Source organism: Pavona decussata, unplaced genomic scaffold (assembly GCF_977016875.1).
Source record: "Pavona decussata unplaced genomic scaffold, jaPavDecu1.1 SCAFFOLD_62, whole genome shotgun sequence".
Classification (NCBI taxonomy): Eukaryota; Metazoa; Cnidaria; class Anthozoa; order Scleractinia; family Agariciidae; genus Pavona; species Pavona decussata.
In genome coordinates, this window is record NW_028145483.1 from 1,478,369 (window position 1) to 1,497,877 (window position 19,509).

A 19,509-nucleotide genomic window follows, 5' to 3' on the forward strand; every position below is an offset into this window, starting at 1 on the left:
GCTCAGTGGTAGAGCATCCGAACTAGTAATCGGAAGGTCTTAGGTTCGACTCCTGATAGGAGCACTTGGATTTCCTCTTTTGGAGTATGCCTGTGTCACTTCGAATAATACTTATGCTCAAATTTTCTGTGTAAAATAACAAGGCATCTCCTAAATACTTCCTTGACGTTTTAAAGGGACTATGTCACCCCAGGTGCATGCGCGTGCGTTTATGAGAAGCACTTTGAAATCGTTGGCTCAACTTTTCAAATACTGTCGGAGAGTTCAGGAAGCTGTTTTCATCTGTTTGAATCGCGCTAATCTTCGGAAAGTTAGTTGAATGTTTTATTTACAAACGTTTTTTGTAATTAGTAATTAGAGAAGCTGTTTGTTGCGTTATTTTTTAAAGCTTTTGCAAAGGCGGAGCAGCAAAAATCCCGCGACGAGTTGTATGCAAATTAGTCTCAACCGCACTCTACTGCGCATGTGCCCCAGCTGACATATTCCCTGTAAACGGTGAAGATGATTCAGCATAAAACTCGGCCCAATCCTCTGACCACTTTTGAAAGCAAAATAGCTCAACTTTGAGCGTTTGTAAAATCTACAAGTTTTACCCCAGTACTCTAAAACTTCGGAATCGTATATGTTAAAGTGCAAATTATGTAAATACACAAAAACAATTTTCGCTTCGTAGGCACTTTAAAAAAACTTCCAATCTAGATATTCATCTTCGAAATTACCAATGTTTCCAATGCATCATTTCCAGATGATAATAAAGAGATTAGAATCGCGTTTACAGCAAACGACAAACGCGAGGTTCGCGTTTATGTTGTCTTCAAAAAATGAGGACATAAATGAGAATAGAGCAAACCAATTCTGGCCTTTCATGGTAAAGGAAGACTAATCAATTTTTCGCAGAAACTGAAAACAGCAAGCGACAAATGAAGGATAAACATGGTCACGTTTCCAATCATTTCTGCCTTTTGCCGTAAAAGTAATTCTGAATCTTTTTATAATCTTTGCTCTTTTCATTTGCAGCAAAGCACTCAAGACTGGATGACATTGAGATGGTGGATAAAAATGAGCGACAAGAAATTGCTGTGCAGGAAACTCATCATGGATGGTGCCATAACGAAAAGTAAGAAAGTTGTTCGGTCAGTCCGGCACAGCATTCTTCAAGTTTCAAGTTTCTTTATTTGCACATACACTGTATTAATTTAACACAAATAACAGGAATTAGGAAGAAAGGAATGTGGAGGTGTGAAAACGAAAACCCATGCAGGGCTGTCACTAAGATTTCAAGTTGCTGGATAAATACAACAAGTAGGCGGGGAATCAAACAGCTAGGAATTTCTTTTTCTTCGGCCACGTTCTTAGTAACCGAGGAAAATCCCTGGCCCCCGCCTCTCAATGACAGCCCTGCCATGGGGTTAAAAAGTGTTTACACACCTGGGCCCAGTTGTTCAAAGCCCAATTAAGCTAATCCTGGATTAATGTGAACTTTGATTTAAGTTTAAATACTAATCGGTAAAGATTTTTCCAAAAGATTTTTGGCCCTCAGTTTTGACTTAGACTTCTCTTTCCTTTAGCTTAAAATTAGGCTTTAAAACCACTTTTAAAGAGCGAGATGAAAACCTCGATTAACTTTTAATCGTAGACTAGCGTTAATCGGCTTTCGAACAACCCGGCCCTGATCTGTTAATTAACAAAAGGATATCTGCATTTACATTAATCTTAGTTAGCGAGCGTACATGGAAATAAGCAAACATAGGTATGTAAAATAAACGAATAAGTAATGAAAAAGAAGAAGAAAAAAACTAACTATTTAACTAACTAACTAACTGACTGACTGACTGACTGACTGACTAACTAACTAACTAAATAAAAAGAATAAATAAATAAATAACTATGCAGGGAGATAGTTGAGACACTCTCCCCAGATCGCGCTCGTCTTTACAAACCAAGATGGCGGCAGTTCGACCGTAGCGTCCGAGTCTCGAAAATCCCACGGAAAAATAGGGGGACTGTGAACAGTCTAGCTAACTACCATCATTTTTCTTCTGACAGGAAAGTGTTAAAACGTTGGCATCATCGAACTAGAAGAGAACTGCGCAAAGCCGTCAAAACCCAAGCATTCTACTGGATTGTCATAGTAGTTGTATTTTTGAATTCGTTAACATTGGCGTTGGAACATTATGGCCAGCCACCCTTTCTAACAACGTTTTTAGGTGAGAATAATGTCGAGAAGGCAAACGTATCACTGATGATTGTTTGCTGTTGTACCGAGTGTACATGCATAAGCGCCTTGCTTGTGGTCGCTTCAGATGAATTAACCTGCCACTAAACTCTCTGCGGGACGTGTGAAAACACGAAATCACAGACATCCCCGATCATCTACGATGGTCGGCGATCATTCCCGACATCGGCGATCGTTTAGATCGGTATCGCCGATAGGCGTTACTTTCATCGAGTAAACAACAAAATCTGGGACAATCGGGAAACAACGAAATCGCAGATTATCTGAGATTTTCCCGATATAGGAAAACCAGACCTAAAAATATGCATTATGTCCAAGAAACAAATGATTGGGAATCAAGAAGAAAGCTAGAAAAAAATATTGATATATAAAACGGCTTTGAACAATCAACCACCCAAGACGAACAGGAAAAGGACACTTTCAAAGGTTCTTACGATTATTCATTTCTTTCTCTTTCAGATATTGCAAATAAATTATTTTTAGGTATATTTACTGTTGAGATGCTTATCAAGATGTACTGCTTAGGAATACATGGCTACTTTGCGTCGCTTTTTAACAGATTTGACTGCTTGGTAAGTGAATTGGTGATGATGGTGGCTAAATTTTTCACTGCAAATAGTTGCAAGCGAATTTTGTTTGGGTCTTATCCTAAAAAGTTTCCGTGGCTATTGAAGACCAAGTAAAAGACCAACCCTTATAATCATCATCGTCATTATCGTCGCATGCGCATGCGGTGCAAGTCGCCAGAAAATGTTGCTCGTATTACTTTGCCTTTAGGTAGCACTTTTCAGTGCAGTGTGGATACGCGTGTTAACCTGTGGTTTGTCATATCCTTCCTTCTCAGGTTGTGGTGAGTAGCTTATTAGAGCTGGCCATTGTTGAAGCCATGAATCAGCGACCAATTGGTATCAGCGTTCTTCGTTGTGTTCGCTTGCTTAGGATTTTCAAAGTAACTAGGTAAGCTATAATTGGTTAGTGGGTTAGTTTATAAAGGAAACTGTGGTGCTGCGTCGTTGGGGAGTAGAAACGAACGTTTAGTTTATCAACAGTTGATAACTAAAGGTAGAGAGATTTAAGTGCTAATCTCTTTACGATGGTCGATTTACCTTTAGTTATCAACTCTGTTGATAAACCAACCAAACATTCGTAAGCTATAATGGGTGGTAGATTTTCTGCGTACCTTTTCTTCTCTGGCGGCCGTGAAATTTCCAGATGAGTTCCACACTTGTTACTTATTGGAGTATTGCTTTTTTATAAGAAGCTCTCGAACCCCGTAAAATACTTTTTTTGATTCACGAGAATTTTCTTAAGCCATTGACAAATTTTTCAATAATTTAGTGCCTTTATATCGAACCAATAAACTGTCTCCTTGATAAAAAAAACTCACAACAGTAGAACTACAGTCGTGGACAAAACTGTGGTAAAACGTTTTGTGGACCTTCAAGTTTCACCGCTACATTCATACATCAACAGCTCGTCCTTCCCCCTAACATCCCCCCCCCCCCCCTTTCCGCCGCTGAAAAATGTCTTGGTAATCGTCCGACCTTCAAAGCAACGTTGAGTTGTGTTTACATTCAGAGTGAAAACTAATTTTCATAATAAAAATTGACTCTGAGCCTCGCTTTCATAATGAGGTTCAAAGCGACTCTTAAATGGCCAAATGAGCCTGCGTGGGAGCAGTGGGAATTGCTTTACCTTGCGAAGTGGGGTCCCAGTGACTGATATGAACATTCTGATTTCAGGTACTGGAGTTCTCTTAGTAACTTGGTGGCATCGCTGTTGAACAGCATGAGGTCCATAGCTGGTCTTCTCTTGCTTCTCTCTTTATTTATGCTGATCTGCTCACTTCTTGGAATGCAGATCTTCGGTGGCAAGTGAGTGGGATTCCTTGTTTATTTTTCGCAGTCTCGGTTATACAGTGTTTGTAATACATTCCGTTGACGTAACTTCCAAGAATTTGGTGACAAAGACCTCAAGATCCACGTTTACTGCTAACTGCGAACTGCAGTTTGAGGTTGGCGTTTGGCGCTAGAGATTGGCAAAGCATTAAGATTGAATGATGCGCAGTGCGTCGCTTTGGGCAGCCATATTGAATTTCCATGACGCTCAACGTTGGTACTGATTTGAGACGAGAAAAAACTATAGAATCATTCCTTTATTGATCTTTTAATTCACAGAAAACAACAGTGAAAGGTTGTTTTGTATATCACGAGCATTCACGCGTGGGAACACGCAAATCAGTTCTGAGGTATTAAAATGACTTAAGTGAAAGCGTGCCTTCTGTCGTCGAAAACGTCACCAAATAACATAGACTGTGACGGTAAGCGCCAGTCACGTGACTACTAGTGCATTGCGGTTAAAAAGGCCATACCCTTTTACCGATTTTTGTTTGACTTTTTGTTTCCTCCAAGGTTCAACATGGATGACGATCAAATTCCACGCAGCAACTTTGATTCCTTCTGGAGAGCACTTATCACAGTTTTTCAGGTACGAAATGCTTACTTACCACAACCACGTTGAACCGTCAGTATATTGCTATCCTGGATTATTTCGCTTGCAAAAAAATATCTGTGGTAATTGAAGATCAAGTAAGACCAAGTAAAAGACCAGCCCCTTATCATCATCATCATCATCATCATCATCATCATCATCATCATCATCATCATCATCATCATCATCATCATCATCATCAATTTTAAATTAATGAGTATTGCTGTTTTGTCTATCCAGATTTTGACGGGTGAAGACTGGAATGCGGTTATGTATGACGGCATTCGTTCATGGGGCGGCATTGGAGATGGAGGCGCTATTGTGGCCATCTTGTATTTTATTTTCCTTGTGGTGGTCGGAAACTGTATCCTTTGGAGACGAAATGATGTTCTAATGACATTAGGGAGGTTAAGCGACGACGACGGCGACAACAACGCCACAAAAAATAGGTTTAATGAGGAAAAGCAATCGCTCTGCACGTGCGTTTTACATTTTGGTACGTTTCTCTGCCGTCCTATGCAAAACAACAACGTGAAATGACCAAATGCAAAGTTTTGTGGAGAACGTGAGCATACGACGGTGAATTTTTCATTTTCTTTCTTAACTTGAACGCCATTCCTACCAATTTGGTTCCTGGACAGTTCGCCATTTCTGTAGAAGTTGAACGAGTTGAAATAATCGCAAAGTAGCACAAATGAAATAAAGTTATATTTTCAGGTGACGTTTTCGTTGGCGTTGCCGCCGTCGCTACTCAACTTCCCTAATAAGAGCTTATAAACTACAACATTACAAAAAAAAAAAAAAAAAGAAAATCTGCGTTTCGAATGTAGGATTTAATAGGCCATAGAGAAAACGTGGTTGGTGATGTGATTTTCCGTAATACTTTGTGCCAATATGGGAGTGGATTCGTTAAAAACCGAAGTAATCGCTCAGGATTCGTACGGGTCATGGAAAACCTGGAAAGTCATAGAATTTTGTAATTTCGTCTTCTGGGCCTGGAGAGTCATTGAAAATGATGATTATGGAAAAAAATCACTGGGAAAGCATTGTTTGAGGTAATAAAAAGGAAGAAGATGAACAATCAAAAAAAAAAAAAAAAAAAAAAAAAGACGAAAAGGAACCAAGAACCAGATTTTCCCTCATTAGAAATAAACACTGCGGATTATGACACTATAAAAGGCGGACGCTTTGTCATGGAAAACTTGAAAAGGTCATAGAAAGTCATGGATTTTTAAATTTCCAAAAGAGTACAAACCTACAAATAATAGCTATTTTGAATTGAGTGTCGGAAAACCAAAACCAAAGTAATTACTCTGATCAAACATCGCAACGAACCAATCAGAATTCGAAGAAAATACATGTAGTCGGCGCCAAGCGCGGGAAAACGCGTGCGAGCGAGGCACGATAGGTTTTGGTTTAGTTTCCCATTGGTTGAGAAAATGGCGCAAACTTTGCCAGCCAATCACAAAGCGCAGTAAAACAAAACCAAAGAATTTAAAACCGCTCTATTGGCTAGGAGGCCGACCTTATGCCTTCTTCTTCTTCTTCTTCTTCTTCTTCTTCAGTTTTTTTTTTACGATTTTTCAGCATTCCTTGACTTCTGTAAGACATTCTTCTCAACGTATTCTTGGCCATTGCCGTAGATAACCTGGCCGATGCCGAGAACTTAACAGAAATGGAAGAGGAGAAGAAAAAAAAGAAGGAGAAAGCTCGAGAAAAGTTGAGATCTTCAGTGGAGTCTCACAGCAAGCTTGAGCAGGATGGAGCAGTGGTGCCGAATCACAGTTCTGCCTCACGATCAAATGTGTAAGAGCTCCATTTTTTTTGGTGTTTTCAACCCATTTTGCCATCACTTGCAAATTGTATGGGTGACTGGATAGCCTCTTTGGACGATGTTTTTCTTAACCCATTCAACTATATCAAAAATTTTAATATCTTCCAATCAAAGGCTCCTGTGAGCCAACTCGTGAATGCAGATGACACATAGTAATTGAAATTTAGACGGCTACGGAAACTTCCTCAAAAGCTAACAGAAATTATATCTTTGCCCGATTATGTAGCGAAAAATGACCATTCTTGTACTATTAAAATGATTGTCAAATTATTCTGTACAGATTGAATAAGCCGATTATTCTGATGCGCCGATTAAAAAAACTCACGTGTTTTTTTTATTCAAAGTTCATAGGAGCACGCCATGTGCAGCTACGTCATGCAAATTCGTGTCCCCGATAGTCCGGGGCTACTGGATTTCGCGATCGGGCTAGTGGATTCTAACCATCACTTGCCCGATGGGCAAGTGAAGTTTTTTTGGGAATTAAAATTACAAAATTACTGTAGGGCAAGCCGATCTCACAAAGGAAAATATGTTCAACAAAGTATCGCATTACATTTCATGCCCGACATAAATGCGTGAAATTTTTCCTTTGGAGTTCAGTCCACGCAATCCTCAAGTAAAAATAATGAACTATGACAAGCTCTTGCTAAATAAGAATTATTTATCGACCGCGTCCTTTTGCTTTCCCATAAATTTCCAGTTGTAAATTTCGAAAATGAAACATTTTTTCCCTGTGAAGCTGACAAGATCTTAAAGTGTTCATTTCACCAGAAATTTGCATAATTTTGTTTACGACGTCAATGATGCGTGACATGGCACGTTCCGCTTTCGCGTGAAAACTGACAAATTAAATTATTTTTTAATTAAATTATTTCTAAATTAAATTATTTTTAATTCTTAAAAGAAACCGCACTTTGTAGAAAAAAACGAAAAAACCTATAACTTTGCTCAGATCTCCATTCTTACACTGAAATGATTGTCAAATTATTCTCTACAGAATGAATGAGAGAATTCTGACGCGTCGTGAAAAAAAATTTTCACGTTTTTTTTTTTCACTAATTGAGTTTACGACCCCGGACTTTCTGAAAAACTGAAAAAAACTTGTAACTTTGCTCAGATTGAACGAAAAATCTCCATTCTTGCACTAAATGATCGTCAAATTATTCTCTACATATTGAATAAGAATTTCCTGATGCGCCGTGAACAACAAATGTTCGCGTGTTTTTTTCCACTAATTGAATTTAAAACTCATTCACTGCGCACGCCCGAAAGTTAACGACAAAACCGACTGATCGACTGATCGACTGATCGACCGACCAAGTCGAGAGTCAGCTATCGCTATAACTCGTTCATTGCGCATGCGCGCATTCACGAGTTAAAAACGTTTTCGCTCAGATTAAGTGCTGTTAGAACCAAAAGAAATTTGGGCTTCTTTGGAGTAAGGATGTGAGCCAAAGTAAGATACTCAAGCCAAGTTTAGTTGGGTGTAAAGCAAACTGTGATAACCGTTTGAGGTTAGTTAATCTTTTGTTTTTTCAGAACGCTCGACAAGTCTGCCCAAGAACTCCATTCCACAGGCAATTTAAACGGAAATGGTGTCGCAAGAGTAAGTTCAAATCAGTGCTTGTGAAATGTTTTTTTCCGTGATCGATTTCTTATTAATAAAGGTGTTTCATAGGGAACGTCGTGTAGATGGACCCCAAACCAACAGTTGGTACCCTGTGCATTATGGTTCAATCAATCAATCAATCAATCAATCAATCAATCAATCAATCAATCAATCAATCAATCAATCAATCAATCAATCAATCAATCAATCAATCAATCAATCAATCAAGTCAACCTCGCTAAATAACGGAAGTGGTCAAAACTACTATACTCGAACAGGACCCACCAAATCACAAAATAGATGGTGGTTTCCTGCCTGCACCCCTCTTTCTCATCCTCAAAAGATGGTGCCTTTATTGCATAGCCACCCCTCTATCCAGGAGTGGAAAGGACAGTGAGATTCAAACCTCACTTTTCTTGTTTATCTAGCGATGCTGACTCTTGCTAGCTGAGTATTTCTGTGTCAACTCAAATTTTAAAGCGAATTAAATTTTCTCGCTAATGTTCATGAGATAGGTGGTTTCTTCCATAACCCCCCTACCCCAGACAAGGTGGGTCCTCTTCGAACAAACTTGCTATGACCAGTTCCCTAATAAATGTATGGCTGTTCACTTTTAACCCTTTAACTCCTAATATGAAAGAACAAATTCTCCTATCTTGTCCCCATACTTTTCTTATAAACGTACTGTTGAGAATCTAGTATTAGGCTTATTTTGTTGATCTTTTCCTTAAGCGACCACTTTGTCGTGCACCAAGGGTGGTCGCTTACGAGAGAGTTGACTGTATTAAGAAAATTCACCTTGGGTGGTCATATCCTTACTTCTCCATACCTCAGGGGTTGAATAAGCATTGATGTTACAAGGAGAAATTTGATGCTGATCACTGTTAGGGCTGAAAGGGTTGATAGTTTTTCTCATATTTACAGACCGCATCTCACAGCGACATTGAGGCTCAATCAGCCGAGCATTTAGAGGACGGAGGATCCAAAGCCACCATCAACAGTACGCATTTCTATTCACTCTCTTTTATTTACGTCCTAATTTGCTGGGTAGAAACGCGGTGAGCTGGTCAGGCTGTTTCCGCATCCAGCTTTCACCCTAAAGGTCGGAGAATGCTGAAGCTTTTCTTGACGTCCAGGCCTTTTTTTGTAAGTAGGGAGGTTAAGCAGTTACTACGGTGACGGCCACGAGAACGTCACAAAATAATAGGACTTATTGAGCAAAAGAACGGCCCTGAACGTGCGTTATAAATTTTGGTATATCCCTTCACCGTCCTAGGCAAAACAACAACGTGAAATGTGTACATTCAAGGTCTTGCTGAGAAAGTAAGCACATGACGGTAAAATTTTCATTCTCTCTCTTAACTTGAAAGTCGTTCCAACCAATTCTGTCCCTGGATAGTTCGATCACATTGCAAGTTGAACCAATTGGAATAATCGCGAGGTAGTGCAAGTAACGCGAACTTATATTTTCAAGTGACGTTTTCGTTGGCGTTGCCGTCGAACGCACGGCTAGTCCAATTGTTATACTCATTTAACGATGTTTTTCTTTTGGTTGTTTGTTTGTTTTTAATGTCGTTGTTGCTGTCCCTGTCATGTTTGCGTAAGGTACCTATTCCTGGCAAAGGGCTGTGGATGAGCAACTTTAGCTTGCAAAAGCGACGCGAGTTTTCGAATCGCGCTGCCGAGGCGCGATGAAAATTCGACGTAATGGTATCATTTTTACTAGTCTTATCATCGCTAAATTTCGATATCATTTCATAATTGTTATTTTTCAGATAACAATGGAAGTGCGAGTAGCGGTAGTTCAGCACAAGACATTGATTACGCACCCATGCCCCCTGAGTCTGCTTTATTTATTTTCTCCACAACTAACATGTGAGTAACATTAATATTCAGTTAATCAGAAGCAAATCCAAAACTAATCGTGATTGGCTGCTTTCTGTGACGCAATCTCGTACCCTGAGTCCTCAGGGTCTTTGGTCAGCGGTTGGTCGCCAAGAGACCAACCGCTGACCAAAGAGCCTGAGGACTTTAGGTACGAGATTGAAATGTAGGTTGATAACTGATCAGTACTTTGGTTCGCGCTTTCGAGACAACCCACAATTACTCTAATGCATAGTAATATCTTTTTGTTTCAGAGTTCGGGTCGTCTGCTACAAGATCGCCACCAACAAGTATTTCGTAAATTTCGTTTTAATACTCATCATTGTCAGCAGTATTCTATTGGCAGCGGAAGATCCACTTAACGCAAGCGCAGAGAGAAATCAAGTGAGCTGAAAATATCGATAGGCCATTTCCGAGTTGCTGTGAACCTCATTATGAAAGCGAGGCTTAGTGCAAAGGTTTTCGTGAAGATTAGTCTTGTTTGCAAATGAATGAAAACTAATTTGCATAATAAAAACTTTGTACTTAGCCTCGCTTTTATAATGAGGTTCAAAGCAACTCGGAAATGGCCTATTAATTTGTATTTAATCTTGACATTAACATTATTGTCATTATTACCTTTTTAAACACGATAAGATTTAATTGACAATACTTGATGGGTTGTGTGTAGACCAACTAAAGAAAGAATATAAGAGAAATTCAATAAGATGGAAAATCTGACTTGATCGAAGGAAGTCCAACCATTGTCTCAGTTTACTAACTGTGGCGTTATTAATACAAAAGCCTGTGCTTGCTGTGCAAATTTGAGGTTCACAAATACTTTTGATGTGCGCAATAATAAACTAATGTGGAACGCAAAGAAAAGTGATTCAAACTTAAAGTAGAAGCTTACTGTTATGTCTTTTTTTATAATAATTTCAACCATTTTAACATCACACTATTGTCTCTCTCTTAAAAGGTGCTCAATTATTTCGACTATTTCTTCACTTCCGTATTTACGTTGGAGATTCTTATCAAGGTAGGCCATGCTATATTTTGTCACCCTATGTTAGGTCACGCAAAGAAAGCAATAAAATATTGGAATAAAGAAAGATCCGCAAGGTCCCAAACTGGCAAGAATGATTCACAAACTTATCAGCTCACAGAACACGAATAACTGTAAATGTTTTGAATCTAGGAGTCATGTCATACGTACGTAAAATATGATCATCCGGGTGAGTGTACTCTTGAGGAAGAGCGTAAGTCATCTTCAAAGTCAAGTAAATTGTGAAACGTCAGTAGATGGTATAAATGCCTCTGGTTGTTGACCTGATTGGTCTACGAAGTCGAGATGTTATTAGTCGGGTCTTGATGAGATCAGGTCCCTGAAAACCCCAAGGACCACCCCAATCATACAATGTTTTAATGGGACGCATTGTCTTAGCCGTTGTGCGCCTCTATGTGAACGACAGTAGTCTTACTGGAAAAATGACTGATTTTGTGTTCATATCTGTCTTTCAGTTTGTAGCTTATGGACTCATCCTTCACAAGGGTTCTTTTTGCCGTAGCGCCTTCAATCTGCTGGATTTATTAGTTGTGTCTGTTTCTGTAATCTCCATCAGCCTTAGGTGAGTTAGTTGCATCTGTGAGTAAAGTGGGCGTCAACCGACAGAACAACGGCAGTTGTAGATTTTCAGATTTCAGATTTTTTTAAATATGCACTATTTCAAAAGTTTATTACAAAAGGAAATTACAATACATCACAGACGTAACATAAAGGCAACATTAAATTACATAAATCATCAAAAGTAATATGTGCGCAGTGACCAAAGGAGCTAAGGCTTTCGAGTTGGTCACTTCCATATGTAGAAAGAGAAACTTGAACTTGGGCCAAGTCTTTCTGATGAATTATTTTTGTTTCTCTCACAGGGACTCGCAGTTTTCTGTGGTGAGAATTCTCAGGGTCCTTAGGGTCTTGAGACCTTTGAGGGCGATCAACAGAGCCAAAGGACTAAAGGTAAGAGAGATCAATCTTCATTAAGGGTGGGTCGATACCGATACCAAGTATTCGATAACAAATACTCGATACCAGATACTCGATACCAGATACTCGATATCAAATACTCGATGCCAGATACTCGATATCATCGATACTGAGGTTTCCTTGACAAAAATCGATACTTGCGCGAAATATCGGCTGTGCAACAAATTACCGCTAACAGTGTCTGTGTGTAGCTTACTGGCATCTTCTATGTACCTGTTATTTCTACAGCATGTGGTGCAGTGCGTTTTTGTAGCCGTGAAAACCATCTGGAACATCATGCTTGTGACAATGCTATTCAACTTTTTGTTTGCTGTCATTGGTGTTCAGCTTTGGAAGGTAAGAACCTGTGGCTTGTGGTATGCCAGAGGCGAGAGGGCACCTTAGAATCCACGTCGAACTTCTCTGACGTGCCAATGGTACATTATAGTCACTTTGTAGATGTGAAGAACAAAATTTCGTGAATTCTCCCAAAGTTAGTCTCAACGAAACGTTGTCAAAAATGTGTCGGCCTGGATTATAATTTTGCTAGGCTATAGTTTGTTTTGCTTTGCCTAAAGTAAGCAACCTTTGCCAACAGTTAATTGCAGTGCAGTCTGTCGTTGTCAATAGTTACAAGAAAAGACCTTCTACATTAGAGAAAATTTCATAGTGCACTGAGTTGCAGACTGCGAGCATTTCTTTCTTTTCCTCTGTTCTGTAACTTCTGTAGCGCGCGCGAGCGGTGAAGCCGCGAGGCGCGAGAAACGTTGGCGCGGAGGGAAGAAAGAAGAAACTTTAACCTTAATCTTTTACTTTTTCCTCCCTCTCCCCAATCCCTCCTTGTTTACTTTTTTAATTTGCATAATTTAACCGTCACTTGCGCGCGTGATTCGCGCGTGATTTGAGGAAAAGGTACGACTGCTCGCAGTCTAATTGAGTTGCCTTACAATACGTTTTTCCTATCCTTTATGTAGGGAACATTCTTCTACTGTACCGATCCCGAGAAGCGTTCTCAGGAAGAATGTCAGTAAGTTACAGCTTCTAAGCCTTTATCAAAATCCTCATTCTAATACTATCCAACATTCAGGTCTCGTCCATACTAATTAATAAATCTAAGTCAGTTTTCTATGGTCTATACTCGACTACTCGTATAGACCATAAAAATGACGTCTAAAATGTTCAAAAGTCAAGTGGAACCACGAGCAGCAGGCCGGAGTGGTTTTACTGCCAAGTTTTGAACATTTTAGTTTGTCATTTTATGGTCTGTAAGAGTATAGACCATAGAAAACTGCCGTCGATTTGTTTTATTATTTTCCGTTGAGAAAGCGCGCGCGTTACATCTGCATGTCATTTTTATTGTCTGTACTCTTATTGAAAACATCTACGAGCCAATCAGAATGCGAGAATTTTGACAGTTATTGTAAAAAGCGTTTTCGTTTGAAACTTGCACATTTCGATGCTGTTTGGTCTTGCGTCACACTAAAAACGATCGAAAACGCTGATCATTTTTATCGAATACACATACAATCCCAGGACACTTTCCAGAGTGGTCGCTATCAGTGTGGACAGCTTAAAAGGAGGCTTTGTAAAGCGCTAACGCGGGAAATGCCATAAACATCGCGGGCGTGTGTATTTCTCGCATGCGAAGATGACCCTTGTGACGCTTCCTCCCAGGGTACTAGCGTGTTCGAATGTTTCAGTGTTAACGGAGCAAAACGCTGCGAAAACGATAGTGAGGACACGAAGCTATCGATGCGTATCCGGTATAACGAACTACAGTTTCAGACACCGGGGAGGGGAATTTCGAACGGTCTGACTTCAACAATTCACTGACTCTTCAACATTGTTTTTGTATTGCAATGTTTAATCCAGACGTTTTTTTCTTTATACTTTTAATTGTTATATTATATACAGCACGTACGTATTTTGAACGAGCTTTTAGATTGATTGAGTGATTGATTGATTTATTGATTGATTAACCACTTTTCTTTTTTGTAGGGGAACGTTTGTGGAGTTTAAAGGACCTGGTCTGTCCAACCCTGTGGTAAAGCGAATACATTTTTAAATATACTGAATAATGCTATTGAGTATTAAGAGATTTCTTTTAAAAAATGTTTACCAAAAACTGAATATTCTGTTGAAAGTTACTAAACCAAGAAAGGCTATCAGGATCAATGAGTTAAGTAACGCAAAACGTTTAGCACTCAGTGGCTTATTCAAGTGATTGGTAATGGTTTTCATCAGGTGATTTGTGATGGATCCAGAGCCATAATGAGGTAGTAGACCCGGGCAAATTTGCGTGTTAACGCGCGCGTTTTTGACGTGAGGGTGACGCAATTTTTTCCAAAAATAGATTTACGCCTACGGTCTCCATCCGCGATTATGTCTCCTGGATGGATCATATAACGTGACAGGATATCTCAATACATTGTCGGACGTAATATAGAAAGAAGGCTTTACCCAGAATCTCTAATTTTACGTCTCGCGAGACTGTAGCACAATGGACCCACAAAAGTTGAGAATTTCGATATATAAAATTCTAGCTTGGCTACGAGGCTTGGGGGAATAAAACAACAGAAATTACATCGAGGATCAGAGATGAATAATTAATTTCTGTTGTTTTATTCCCCTAAGCTTCGTAGCCAAGCTAGAATTTTAGTATAGCGCAATTGGTCTATTAGCTTACTTTCTTCGTTGATCTTGTGGTTTCTTTTGTGAGCATGTGTATCCAATTCGTGATAAGGGACGGCACTGTAGTCGTGTGCTGAGCTGTTTCGTGCGTGAGCAAGCTCAGATCTGCTCCCTCAGGTCTCCGCTGGTCTTAAACGCGCGCGGGCTGTGGGGACGAGATTGCTCAATGAGCTACACTGGTTTTCTCATCCCATTGTCTTTTCTTCTGTCAGGAGAAACAAAGAGAATGGAAATTACACGACTTCAATTTTGACAATGTCGGTAACGCTATGTTGACTCTCTTCACTGTCATGACATTCGAGGGCTGGCCAGGGTAAGTGAGCATGTGCTCTGGTTAGTTGATTATACCTTAAAAACCCTTTTAGCCCTAACTGTGATCAGAATCAAATTTCTCCTTGTAATATCAATGCTTATTCAACCCCTGAGCTCATGAGAATTAAGGATATGATCACCCAAGGTGATAAGACACGTGCTGCGAGTTTTTTGAACGGCTTCAAAAACATTCCTGGAAAGCGTGTGTCAATAGAGTTCATAACAATGATGCTTTTGTGTACGTTGGAAATTAGCATACGAGAAAACATTAAACTACTGCACGTGATGTTTTATCGACCATTTGATAGGTCAATAGGCTTATGAATTATTAATGAGTTTTTGAATGTTCTATAGTATACTGGAGCATTCCATTGACTCCACGAAATCGGATGAAGGCCCTTTCCAAAACAACCGACCCTGGGTTGCAATCTATTACATCATTTACATCATCATCATCGCCTTCTTCATGGTGAACATCTTCGTCGGTTTTGTGATCGTCACTTTCCAAAGTGAAGGCGAGGAGGAATTCAAAGGATGTGAACTGGACAAGAACCAGGTTAGCAAACAATACTATTCTTGATGATGTACTGATTATTCAGTAAGTGACACAGGCATACTCGGAGAAAGGAAATCCGAGTACTCCTATCAGGAGTCGAACCTAAGACCTTCCGATTACTAGTTCGGATGCTCTACCACTAAGCTAGAGGGGACTCGTGGGAGCTAAGGCCTTTAACTAGGTTCATGGGAAAAACATCCTGCACACTGCTAGGATTTGATACTATTCTTGGTTGTCATCAATATGATAAAGTTAGTTTACTTGTATGAACACGATTCAGAAAGGGAGGAGTTGAACGGTACATAAAACGAAACAACCAGAGCAATTTCTGGCTTAGTACTCTTCAGAACAAAGTTATTCAGCAAACAGTCTTCAGAACGGTAGATTAATCCAAGCTGTTAGCTTTGCAAGTACATGAACTCACCGTTTGGTCGTCAGCAGGCAAAATCAGTGAAAAGTCAGGGCATTTTAAGCAAATTTCTGTGGCTCCATTGCATTATTGGTAGAGAAATTGTCTTCTGTGCACCTTGAAAACTGGTTTGTGGTCAGGGAAAAGTTAAGGAATTTTTATGATCGTGCTGAGTGGCAACCATGTAATGATTGTACTCAATATGACAGTGTAAAAGGTCAAAAAATCTATAACCCTTTTTGAGATTGATATACCAATAATGACATATAACTGCCGTTTCGATTTTTATTTGTTTATTTACTTATTTATTTATTTATTTATTCATTTATTTATTTATCCGCAGCGTCAGTGTATCGAGTTCGCCCTGAAAGCCAAGCCCTTGCGGCGGTACATTCCCGACAATCGCCTCCAGTTCCATATATGGCGTGTGGTGACGTCACAAGCATTTGAATACCTCATCTTCGCGTTTATTGTGTGCAATACCGTGGTGCTGATGATGCAGGTATGCAGCTGTCACGGATTTGCGTGACTTCCCTGGCGTGACATTTTTATGGTCATGTACGTCAACCAAATATTTGCTCGATCAATACAATTCTTTGAAGGGACGCAGTAACGTCATTTTAAGTAGGCACTTTTATCACAAGACTGACAAATCTTGTCTTAAGTTCCATTTAAGTCGTTGTCAATGAGGTGTCAATAAACAAAATCTCTATTTTCCTTCCTGATTTCAAGGCTTTTTAAAGAGGGGGGGGGGGGGGTAGGTGCTCAAGAGAAGGCTTCTTAGAGAGAAAGGCCTTTAATGCAAGTAGAAAAGCGATAAAGGGCTATTTTGTGGTACATATTTGTATTTTTGTCTTATTATTTATTTCTTTATTTCAGTATTATCAAGAACCTAAACTATACACCCGAGTTCTTGATGGTTTCAACATCGGCTTCACTGCAGTGTTTCTTCTAGAGTGTATACTGAAGCTAATAGCTTTTAAACCAAAGGTGAGAACCATGTGCTAGTGCTTTGAGATAAGGAGTTACGTTTCATCAACATTCAGGGTTGCGAATGTTGTTTGCGCCTAGCTAGCCTTAACGCCCTGTTATCCCCAGCAGTTTTCGTGCAACTTACAGTTGCTTGAAAAAAAAAATGCTACCCGTTACAGGCGCATGTTACACATTACAATTGCCGTGTAACTTGTCTTGCGAGAAAATGCGTCATTTGTAAGATGACGAATCTGCGGCTCAAAAGGTTTTTGCAGAACAAGTTGCAGGATCCATGTCACACATGTTTTTTGTTATTCACAACGAAGAAACTTGTTGCAGAAAGGAAAAACCTATTCAACTTATCGTGCTAGTTGTAAAAGCATCAGTGAAGTCACACGAGGTGATTTTCCTAAGATAAAGTGAGGTAAAAACAACAGTCTTGCCTATTTTGTTGCAAGAGTGGTTTCCAATGGACTGTCCCTAGTACTGTTGCTTTTGCTTTACCACACTACGTGATTGGTTAAAAAAAAAAGTCGCCCAACTTTCTCAACCATTCAGAATTCAAGCCAAAACCAATTTAACTGTATTTTATTTGGTTCGATGTCTGATTGGTTCGCTGCGGTTATTGCGTCTGTCGTGATTGGCCGGAGGAATTATTTTGGTTTTGGTTTTACAACGCTAAATAACACCAATTTCGATATATTAAAATTCCACTAGGCTACGAGATTTTGGGAAATAATACAAAATAAATTAGTTATTCATCGCTGAACTTAATGTTCTTTCTGTTACTTTAGTCCCCTAAACCTCGTAATCAAGTCCAAATTTTAAAATATAAATTGGTCTATTGAAAACCAATACTTGTTATCTGTTGTTTTAGAACTACTTCATGGACAGATGGAATCTGTTTGACTTCATTATAGTGGTTGGAAGTATCATTGACATCACCATGAACGAGGTTTCGGTGAGTAAACGGGGATGACAGAAATCTATCTTCTTTTTCTCCTGTTTGTTTCAAATCTATACCCCGTTTCAAATCAAAGTGGTTCAAAAACCATTTTCTTTCCGAATTGCAGTTCCCTTTCCAAAATGCAATATCAATCACACCTACCTACCAACCTACCTACCTACCTACCTACCTTTTTACCTAACCTCCTTCTTTCCTTCCTTCCTTCCTTCCTTCCTTCCTTCCTTCCTTCCTTCCTTCCTTCCTTCCTACCTTACCTACCTACCTACTTACCTACATATCTTCGTACTTACCTACCTACTTACTTTCCTACCTACCTACCTACCTTGCTTCCTTTCTTCATTCCTTCCTCCCTACCTAGCTACCTACCTAGCTAAATACCCTCGTACCTACCTACCTACCTCCCTTTGTTCCTACCTACCTTCCTTTCTACCTACCTACCTACCTACCTACCTACCTACCTACCTACCTACCTACCTACCTACCTACCTACCCACTTACCTTCCCTCCTACCTACCTACCTTCCTTCCTTTCTTCATTCCTTCCTCCCAACCTACCTACCTACCTACCTACCCACTTACCTTCCTTCCTACCTACCTACATTCCTTCCTTCCTTCCTACCTACCTTCCTTCCTTCCTACCTACCTACTTGCTTCCTTGCTTCCTTGCTTTCTTCCTTTCTTCCTTCCTTCCTTCCTTTCTTCCTTCCTTCCTTCCTTCCTTCCTTCCTTCCTTTCTTCCTTCCTTCCTTTCTTCCTTCCTTCCTTCCTTTCTTCCTTTCTTCCTTCCTTCCTTCCTTCCTTCCTTCCTTCCTTCCTCCCTTCCTTCCTTCCTTCCTTCCTTCCTTCCTTCCTTCCTTCCTTCCTTTCCTTCCTTCCTTCCTTCCTTCCTTCCTTCCTTCCTTCCTTCCTTCCTTCCTTCTTTGCTTCCTTGCTTCCTTGCTTCCTTGCTTCCTTCCCTCCTTCCTTCCTTCCTTCCTTTCTTCCTTCCTTCCTTCCTTTCTTCCTTCCTTCCTTCCTTCCTTCCTTCCTTCCTTTCTTCCTTCCTTCCTTTCTTCCTTCCTTCCTTCCTTCCTTCCTTCCTTCCTTCCTTCCTTCCTTCCTTCCTTCCTTCCTTCCTTCCTTCCTTCCTTTCTTCCTTCCTTCCTTTCTTCCTTCCTTCCTTCCTTTCTTCCTTTCTTCCTTCCTTCCTTCCTTCCTTCCTTCCTTCCTCCCTTCCTTCCTTCCTTCCTTCCTTCCTTCCTTCCTTCCTTCCTTCCTTCCTTCCTTCCTTCCTTCCTTCCTTTCCTTCCTTCCTTCCTTCCTTCCTTCCTTCCTTCCTTCCTTCCTTCCTTCCTTCCTTCCTTCCTTCCTTCCTTCTTTGCTTCCTTGCTTCCTTGCTTCCTTGCTTCCTTCCTTCCTTCCTTCCTTCCTTCCTTTCTTCCTTCCTTCCTTCCTTTCTTCCTTCCTTCCTTCCTTCCTTTCTTCCTTCCTTCCTTTCTTCCTTCCTTCCTTCCTTCCTTCCTTCCTTCCTTCCTTCCTTCCTTCCTTCCTTCCTTCCTTCCTTGCTTC

At 40.0% G+C, this 19,509-nt stretch overlaps 1 protein-coding gene across 2 annotated transcripts in view; it reads left to right on the forward strand.

Annotated features, from left to right (window-relative positions):
* Positions 1-19,509, forward strand: part of LOC146478919 (voltage-dependent L-type calcium channel subunit alpha-1D-like) — a 47,897-nt gene that overhangs the window by 11,566 nt on the left and 16,822 nt on the right. For both annotated transcript variants that reach the window (XM_085111624.1, XM_085111625.1), the window contains exons 11-33: positions 1,018-1,117; positions 2,047-2,207; positions 2,696-2,808; positions 3,081-3,193; positions 3,979-4,110; positions 4,648-4,723; positions 4,967-5,090; positions 6,334-6,532; positions 8,100-8,166; positions 9,094-9,169; positions 9,945-10,044; positions 10,308-10,437; positions 11,012-11,071; positions 11,554-11,660; positions 11,962-12,049; positions 12,305-12,412; positions 13,030-13,082; positions 14,054-14,099; positions 14,959-15,059; positions 15,413-15,614; positions 16,367-16,525; positions 16,903-17,013; positions 17,873-17,956. In XM_085111624.1, coding sequence (XP_084967750.1) covers positions 1,018-1,117; positions 2,047-2,207; positions 2,696-2,808; positions 3,081-3,193; positions 3,979-4,110; positions 4,648-4,723; positions 4,967-5,090; positions 6,334-6,532; positions 8,100-8,166; positions 9,094-9,169; positions 9,945-10,044; positions 10,308-10,437; positions 11,012-11,071; positions 11,554-11,660; positions 11,962-12,049; positions 12,305-12,412; positions 13,030-13,082; positions 14,054-14,099; positions 14,959-15,059; positions 15,413-15,614; positions 16,367-16,525; positions 16,903-17,013; positions 17,873-17,956 — 2,510 coding nt within the window. The remainder of the gene's footprint in view (positions 1-1,017; positions 1,118-2,046; positions 2,208-2,695; positions 2,809-3,080; positions 3,194-3,978; positions 4,111-4,647; positions 4,724-4,966; positions 5,091-6,333; positions 6,533-8,099; positions 8,167-9,093; positions 9,170-9,944; positions 10,045-10,307; positions 10,438-11,011; positions 11,072-11,553; positions 11,661-11,961; positions 12,050-12,304; positions 12,413-13,029; positions 13,083-14,053; positions 14,100-14,958; positions 15,060-15,412; positions 15,615-16,366; positions 16,526-16,902; positions 17,014-17,872; positions 17,957-19,509) is intronic.